This window comes from Suillus paluster (genome assembly GCF_016628075.1).
Source record: "Suillus paluster strain FC165 chromosome Unknown EDB91scaffold_819, whole genome shotgun sequence".
Lineage (NCBI taxonomy): Eukaryota > Fungi > Basidiomycota > Agaricomycetes > Boletales > Suillaceae > Suillus > Suillus paluster.
The window spans coordinates 1-8636 of NW_024538379.1; the positions used below are offsets into that span (position 1 = coordinate 1).

At 51.6% G+C, this 8636-nt stretch overlaps 2 protein-coding genes across 2 annotated transcripts; one reads left to right on the plus strand and one right to left on the minus strand.

Annotated features, from left to right (window-relative positions):
* Positions 1–78: 78 nt before the first annotated feature.
* On the minus strand, positions 79–5687 carry EDB91DRAFT_1352983 (uncharacterized protein; the record flags this gene model as incomplete). The annotated part of the gene is made up of 8 exons (XM_041326169.1): positions 5376–5687; positions 5247–5314; positions 4502–5196; positions 2334–4443; positions 2264–2283; positions 1983–2211; positions 1043–1166; positions 79–628 (listed from the first exon to the last, which is right to left on the minus strand). Exons 2-8 carry the CDS (start codon positions 5260–5262, stop codon positions 79–81), a joined length of 3744 nt encoding a protein of 1247 aa, XP_041168221.1. The 5' UTR covers positions 5263–5314; positions 5376–5687.
* Positions 5688–6397: 710 nt separating this feature from the next.
* On the plus strand, positions 6398–8529 carry EDB91DRAFT_1341881 (uncharacterized protein; the record flags this gene model as incomplete). Its single annotated transcript, XM_041325738.1, has 8 exons — positions 6398–6501; positions 6560–6634; positions 6689–6871; positions 7026–7125; positions 7361–7674; positions 8107–8124; positions 8185–8314; positions 8365–8529. 8 exons carry the CDS (start codon positions 6398–6400, stop codon positions 8527–8529), a joined length of 1089 nt encoding a protein of 362 aa, XP_041168222.1.
* Between the last annotated feature and the right edge of the window lie 107 nt (positions 8530–8636).

Below are 8636 nucleotides of genomic sequence, written 5' to 3' on the forward strand. Positions count from 1 at the left end.
ACGGACTACTAGGTGAGCACGGGAAAGTCAGGCGGGGTTGTTCTGCTTGGCAGGAGGGAGGTGAGGAGACTACTGTGGTCAGAACCAACAGTAGAAGCAGAGCAGAAGAGCTGCTGGACAAGTCCGAAGCAGAGCAGAATGGAGGGAACAGATGCGAGAGTGGGGGATCAGTTCCAATGCACGGGAAAGCCAGCCAATGCGCAGGGAGTTGGAAGAGCAGAGGGACAAAGGAATGGGGGAATGGGGGAATGGGGAAGGGGAAGGGGGAAGGAGGGAAGGGGAACGGGGGAAGGGGGGAGGGGGGGGAGGGGGGGAGGGAACGGGGGAAGGGAACGGGGGAACGGGGGAACGGGGGGAAGGGAAGGGGAACGGGTGGGGGAAGGGGGGAAGGGGGGAACGGGGGAGGGACGGGGGAACGGGGGAACGGGGGGGCCGGGGGGGGGGGGGGGGGGGGAACGGGGGGAAGGGGGAAGGGGGGGGAACGGGGGAGGACGGGAAAGCGGGGGAACGGGGGGGAACCGGGGGAACGGGGAACGGGGGAACGGGGGAACGGGGGAACGGGGGACGGGGAACGGGGGGAACGGGGGAACGGGGGATCAGAGGGTCGGAGGATTGGAGGGTGGCCGACCTAGGGAGTCAATCCCTAGGCCAGCTAACAGGAGTTGACTAGGATCAGGCCCAAGTCAAAGAACAGAAGAGCAGGGCTTAGAAAAGGTAATATTCAGACTGAGTATCTACAGACAAATGTACATATGTTTATATACTCTAAGTGATGAGCATAGCATAGCAGAAGGCTATGTGCTGAGTGTACAGGAATACAATAGGATGACTGAGACATACGAGAATAAGGCTTGGGGAACAGTATGTACGCGACGGATCAGAATTGCTAGGGTATAGGGATTACTGGTGATCCGAAAAGCGGAACTATGATACTAAATGGGGATAGGACCAGTGAGGCGGTCGGATGGACTAATAGTTGGGTGGGACAAGACGAGTGGAACTGGGCGGGTTGGAAAAGCAGAGGGAGTAGGATCGGGCGGACCGATAGGGCAGAGGAGCGGAACCCCAGATAGGGTCGGATGGAAGGGGTATAATGTCAGAGGACATAGGGGTAGTGTCGGAAGAGCGGACGGGGTCAGGTGGAGGTAGTAGCAGGGCTAATCCTGCTGAGATGCACTTCATGCATTGTTGGAGAAGGAGGAATGGAGCAGATGGGGAAACAGGGGGTCGGACCAGCAGTAGGGATGCTTATAGGTGGTACTGGGGGTACTCAGATCCGGTATATGACAGTAGGCCCGCACATGGAGAAACTCGAAAGTATCAGCCAATTAGACTTGTGTAAAGGAAAAATTAAACTCGAGTAATCAATGTAAAATACCCTGGGTAGACTCACGAGTTCTCTGATGGACATCAATATTGACACTCTGTTTACCCGACAATTACAAATCAAAGCAAAAAATTCTGGAATTGAAGTTGAAGTTGGGCAAAATGTGGTGGTAAATCTTATCTGCTGATGCATGCCGCATGTCAAATAGACAGAAGGAATATCCAAAGGCTGTTCAATCAGTTGAGTTAGAAAATTTTCAAGCTACAGTAACATAGTAATGCAAAGCAAATTCACTACACGTAGTCTCATCAGAAGCTCTCATGGAATGGCTTGGTAGTGCAAACAGGCATTTGAACTCAAAATGTTTGAGAGAACTTTCGATAGGGGTTGGTATTAGACTGTGGATCGCTCATGTCGCTGTACATCATACCATGGCATAATGCAGGCGGTGTTGCTACTCTTGCTATTCTTGGTCTACAAGTGCCATTTGACTCTTTTCAAACGTTTTGATGGGGCAGGAGTGACCGATTCAAGTGGGCTGTTGCCATTGATCTGAAACTCATCCAATGTACGCTTTGTGGATGTGCCAATATGGAACACGACGGTGTTGGGCCTCGGAGAAGTGACAGATAGCAAGGGTGGTGCCAATAGGCACAGTAGAGGGAGGATACTGCGAGGTGGTTGATGGGGCAGATATCAGGAACAGGTCTTGCATGTGGGGCCACAGGGAATTCCTTTGTTGAAAGAATAGTTGTGGGAGTTGACGGTCCTCTTGTTGACATTTCAGAGGTGGAAGCGGGTGCCGAAGCCTCTGTTGTCGATTGTCGGGAGTCCATGTCGATGGCTGACAGTCGTTTATTAGGCTGCGCATTAACAGGTTCAAACTGAGTGTAAGAGAAAATTAAAAGGCATGTCATAGAATAACAAATATCCAACCCAACCTAAGGCAATATCAGCTTTTGGGACTTCAGGAGAGGGAATCAATAATCGTTGGAAATACACATACCTTTGCAAGTTTCTGCCCTTCGGATAAAACACTGAGGCAAGACCGCAGACCTTTTAAACACCATTGCCTTCGAGCCAGGAAGGAGACAATGATTCCAGAAAGCCTGGAATAGGTGATTGAGCATGTGATTCCATGGAGTTGGAGCTCGCAAGAGATGAACAGCCCAGTTTTGACAAGCATACTTGAGAGCGTCGGAAGTAGATCGACTTCGCTTCTGTGCTTCTTTTGCGAACGTCATAAAGGTGTTCACGGCATGGATGATCCCCCTGTCTGGTGGACAATGACTTTTTGGTATTGCAGAGGTGGAATGATGCTGGCACCTCAATGCCAAGAATGCCGGGAACATTAAGAAATCCGGTAAGCTCTTGAACTGCTGGATTACTTGAGAAGCTGGTTGTAAAATAAATTCTGGGGCATGGATGTACTTGTTGATTGCTCCCAATGTGCTGGAGAATTCTTCCATCGTCAGCCAGACAGATGCTGCAGGAGTCGACTGCCATGCTTGACCATCGGGCGTCAGCAGCCAGTTTTTCCCGCACTGTGTCTGCAACCAGTCTCGCCCATCCTTGATCTGCAGCCAATTTTTCCCGCCCGAGGTCTGTAACCAGTCTCGCACGCCCTGGGTCTGCAGCCATTTTTGCCCAAGCCGGGCTCGCAGCCAGTCGCGCCCGCCCTGCGTCTCCAGCCACTCCTGCCCCTGCACTTTCTGCAGCCAGTCCTTTCCCCGGGTTCGCAGCCAGTGCCACCCGGCCGGGGTCTGCAGCCAATTTTTCCCGCGATTGGTCTGCGACCGGTGGTGCTGCTTCCCCATTGTGGTCATCAGCGAGGCTTTTCTCCTCGTGGTTGGTAGCGAATCTCCCCTGCTCGGGGTCGGCAGCGAAATTTCCACGCTCGGCTCAGTCTGCTGGCAGTTCGCATTCATGAATAATTCCAGGTGGGATTCACCCGTCATGGCCGGGATCTGCAGCTGGAATGGTGTGCTTGGTGTCTGCGACCGGTCTTCTTTTCCCAAGAGCCAGGAGTGCATTCCCGCAGTCGGCCATTTGCCCGCGCTCTGCATCCAGTCTCGCCCAGTCTTCGTTCTCAACCACTTTTCCCCCCACAAGACTTCCAGCCAATTTGCGCCCCACTGTGTCTGCAGCCATATGTTTCCTCCCAGAGTCCACAACCAGCGTTGTCCAACCCAGGTCTGCAGCCAGTCCTTCCCCTCTCGTGTCGGCAGCCAGTCTTTCCCGCCCTGTGTCAGCAGCCAATTCTCTCCCGTCGGGGTGCACAGCCAGTCCTTCCCTCGTTGGGTCTGCAGCCAGGCAAATCCGTCCTCGGTCTCTAACCAGAATTGGAAATCTGAACCACGATCTCCCCAAAGCCATATCATACTGATGAGAACTGACAGAGGCTCCGCTGGCCGAACAAGGAAGGCTAGTGAGTCTTTCAATCTCTGCGGGTCGTAGGGCTTCATAGCTTGACTCTGCCTCTTCAATTCTGAGAGCGCATCAGAAAGGGCCATGCTTTCTGGAATCTCCTTCATCATCAAGCGGAGAGAGGCATGTGCGAGGAGGGAGTGGGGTGATGGGATATCATGTACTTGAGGGAGGCTGCAGTTTGAGGGGTCGGAAACATAATCACGAACGGATGAGTGGTAGATATTCACGGGGAGTGTGCTATTTGTAGGAATACTCATGACAGACCGTAGCTGCATCAGTGCTGTCTCCACATCCCTCCCCTGGCCAGCGCCAAGAAGTTTCGAGATTTGTGACATTGGAAGAGAGTCCACAAGTGCAGCAACGACGGACAAGTGTAGGTATGCCCGCTTGGGGTCGGCGCATGTAGAGAGGATACAATCATACAACTTGTAAACCTCCGTTCCTGGTAGCAGCTTAGTCGTTAGCTTGAGCATCAGCTGAAGCCGATCGTGGGGAACCGGATCGTTGTCTCCATCATCGATAAACTTCATCATTGTGGACGCCACAATGAAACGTCTGCCTGCTCGACTGGCAAGCTGCTGAAGTTCATGCATTGATGGCTGCGGAAAATCGGGGGTAGCGTCTTTGCAGCCCTCTAAACGAATGCCGCAAGAAAATATAGATGTCATTGTCAACATCTGCGCCGTCTAACGAGATGATATCAGCAATGCCCTCCCCGGTAGTTTTCACTGGGATCTCGCACACCAGCGGGTGAACCTCTTCTTGCTCAAAGGTCTCAGAGATATGCGATTCCGAGCGACTCGTGAGCAGAACGTGGGTCACGGGCAGATCAGGTTCACGAAGAGCCCGTGCAAGGGAAAGGATGAGATCGGTAAGCTCGGGTTCGGATGTGCATTCATCAAGGGCATCGACGACAAATGTCAAAGGTGGACACTCGCTCAGCCTGGATTTAAGCTTCCGGAGAGGTTTGAGAAAGAATGCCTCCATCTGGTCGCAGAGAGAGTTGTTAGGGTCTAGGAGGGCGGGATTCTCGCGGATGGCATTGTTCACGTCCGACCGGATGCTGGGAAATTTGCTAGCAAGCTGGTAGACAAGCGTTGCAAAGAAATATCCAGTCGTGCAACGTTTGGTGTGCTTGCGCGAGAAAAAGAATGTTCCTGCGAGCCGCTTTTCAACTGTGGTCTCCTCTGTCACTTTTAGACTCCTCATCTTTTCAGCTACAGTGAACGCAACGGCAGACTTTCCGACGCCCGCCGTGCCATGCAGCCAAATGAGTTGACTCTTCTCCCGCTTGTCTAATAATGTGCGAATGCAGTTGAGAAGGTCGACCCGGGTCCCTTCCAAACATTTTGGATGGGGCTGGCGTTCACGGGAGTCATATTTCGCGCCCTGGACGGCGACCTGGGACAGCCTCTCCCACGTTCCTTCAGACGATCGAACTGCTGATGGTCAGAGAGCGAGAGGGGGGTTAAGAGATGGAAATACTAACAGTGATCCTGACTCATTCGCGACAGTTATGACAGATGGGATTGAACGACTCAGGGAAGTACTAAGTAGCTGGGTTCGGGGTTGTGGTTAAAAATCATCTGGACGCTGGTTATCTCGAGGGACGATGTACCAAGATTTGAATCAAAAGACCCAACACCCAGGCTGTTGCTTGGATCTAAAATTAGAGCCGGGATCAGTTGTAGGTCGCGAAATAATAAAGCTATGGAGTGATGCAGAGTGCGAAGTGAAATGCACTGGAAGTTGAGGTTAATGACGAGCGGGCAATCGTTCAAGGCAAGCGCTGGTCTGATTACAGGAGGACAAGAGCCTGCTGCGAGTACCGACACCATTGCACAGCCAGACGACACTGCCTGGTACCAACGGTTCAACTTAGTATGGTAGTCTCCAGAGGTTAAATATAAATCCTGGGAAAGATATATCACTGTGTGAACAAGGATTGTTGATCGCATTGTAAGTACCATTAATATTGGCTAGGATGTAGATTTTTTAGTAGTACTGACTTTCGAGACACCTTCCGTCTAGAAACATGCTCTGTGGTAGTCTACACCAGTGATAGATGAGTATTAAGGAAATGTAAATTGCATATCCACACAGTGTCTTCTCACCAAATATTCCTAACTCCTTGAATCTCGATGGCATCCAAAACATCCATTTCAGCTTCCAGTGACACCTCTGCCAGTTCCTACGTGTGGGTGCCTGTGAGGTAACTATCTAAAAAGTAAGGGAGAAGGGTGTGGGAACGTCTCTAAAAAGCAAGGGAGAAGGGTGTGGGAACGCAGCCACCCACACATGGATGCCACGTTTCGTCGCATGGACACCATGTTTTTTCGCTAAGGTCGCTGAAAAGAGCGATGCCATGTGGTTCTGTCAAGCGGAGTTTCAATTTCCGAAAACCGTCGTCCGTTACTATACCGTCCGAATTGGGTCATATGTACATTTCGCTTGATTTGGCAACCTCACGTGGTTTTTTTTTTCAGCACCGACTGCACCAGACGCGACGCGACGCAACACAACACTGCTCTACCATTCCAGCGGCTCCCAATCACCTGCCGTCACTTCTGATCACCTGCCATCACCTCTCACCATCAGCTATTAAATCCTGCTGCCTCTCAGTGCCCTCAACACTTCACCATGGCCATTTCCTGCACTTCCCCAGCACCTGATACTGGCTCGGACGTGTTTTTGGCCGCGTCACGTGACGCGGAGCTCCCTGTCACACCGGGTCACGTCACCATGTGAGTTTTTCAGTGTCTGTTTTTGTCTGATCACACAATTTACAGCAGCTATTCCCAGTGCTTCCTCAGCACCTGATGCTGGCTCGGGCGCATTATCATGTGACACTCCGGTCATGCTGGGTCATGTCACGAGGTGAGTTTTTCTCTCTCTCTCTTTGTCTGATTGTGTATTTATGGTAGCTACAAGGCAGGAGCCCAGACCTACTGTCGACTGGAATGCCAGGCTTCTGCAGGGCTTTGATGCAAGTTTTGCTGCCCGCCTGCAGCAACGTCATCGCCAGCCTGTCAACATGCTGGCCCCACCTCCCACCTCCACAACTCCTTCAGTACCCCCTCCTTCTGAGTTGTCGGCACCTGCTGTGACTGACTGGTCTGCTGAACTCTGTCGCCGCTGGTCTGAGAGTCACATCACGCGTCTTGAACGGAGACGACTCAACAACCCGTATGCTAAGGTCACCACTTGGCAAGAGAATCGCAATGCTATGGATCAGACAATCCATGACCTCCGATGATATAACGTGAAGTTGGCAAAGGACATCATGTGGTGGCGAAGAGCAACATGAGCAAGACCTCAAGAATGATGATAGGATGTGGATACCTTCTGCTCTCAGTTGGAGGAGGCACGTAAGCATCAAAAGCATCGCCGGGTGGTGGATGCTTGCGAAAGCACCTCTTTGAGCAAAAGAAGGGAAAAAGTCGGGAGGAGCATCGGCATTTGGATGGAGCTACGCAGGGAGGGCCCTCCACCTGGGCTGGGAGCCTTCTGAATAGTTTTTTGTGTTAGAGTTGTTCCTAATATGATTTGATTTCTGATTGGATGGGAGTGATGTATGAAATGGGTGATGTGACATTATTGGAGTGGTGGGAGGATGGGAGGATGGGAAAGAGAGATGGAGATGGGAGAGGGAGAGATGGAGACGGGAGAGGGAGAGGGAGAGGGAGGGAGAGGGAGACGGGAGACGGGAGGGAGACGGGAGACGGGAGACGGGAGACGGAGACGGAGCGGGAGACGGGAGAGGGAGACGGAGAGACGGGAGACGGGAGACGGGAGACGGGAGATGGGAGACAGGAGACAGGAGACAGGAGACAGGAGACAGGAGATGGGACACGGGACACGGGACACGGGACAGGGACACGGGACATGGGACAGGGACAAGATAATTGGGAGGAAGTGTATGAGTCAAACTGTTTGTGCAACATCCCATAACTAAAACAAAACTATATAATGTAAGAAATTATTGATTGTTATAATTAAATAATATGTAGACACATTGAGGCAAGGCACCAAAGGTGCCTCCAGCAGAGCACAAAGTGCTTGCTGCTTCCTGTGCCGAAGGCACAACGGGCTTGGACTCGTCTATAAAGTAAGGGAGAAGGGTATGGGGGGAATGTGGGAGGATTTGGGCATTTTCGCGTAGCGCACATGGCGTCGGCAGTTTCGGTTACAGACCTTTAGGAATTTTCGTGTGCTTTTCATTTTCGGAGTTCCATTTCCCTACGAGTTTCGAAACCCTCGCAATCTAAACACCTCTTTCCCCCCACCATCTGTTTCCTCACACTACATTGTTGAAATCCTCTCCCCAGTGATTATTTGTAAATTTGTAGTGAAATTCCCCTCCTGGGGTAAGCTTTACTTATTTAAATACAAAAATAATAATAACTTGAAAAATTCAACAAATATAGTGATTTTCGCTTTTGCTGTTTTTGGACCGCATTTTGGACCGTTTGGACCGCATTTGGACCTCCCTTGGACCCCTGGACCCTCCTGGACCCTCCTGGACCCTTTGGACCCCTGGACCCTTTTGGAGAGCAGGTTCGTGTGGTGTGTTGTGTTGTTTGTTTCTGTGCCCGAATCCCACGGAGAACTGGGGAAATTGGGTATACAAGACGAACGTGCGAGGAGTCTTGCAGGCGTCTTTTGCAGTTGTCAAAGACTGTCCTGTGACATCTCCGTGTCAAGTCCTACCTCCATGGCTGCCTGTTTTTACGGGTGTTGCCGGTTGCTATCGCTTTTGCTGGGACCTCTGATAGCACTACAGTGCAGAGATTTGGTTGGCGGGACGCTTTTTGCATTGAGTCTGGCTGGGTGTTTTCTATCTGGCAGTGCTCACAGTTGCCTTCCTATCCCCCTGGGA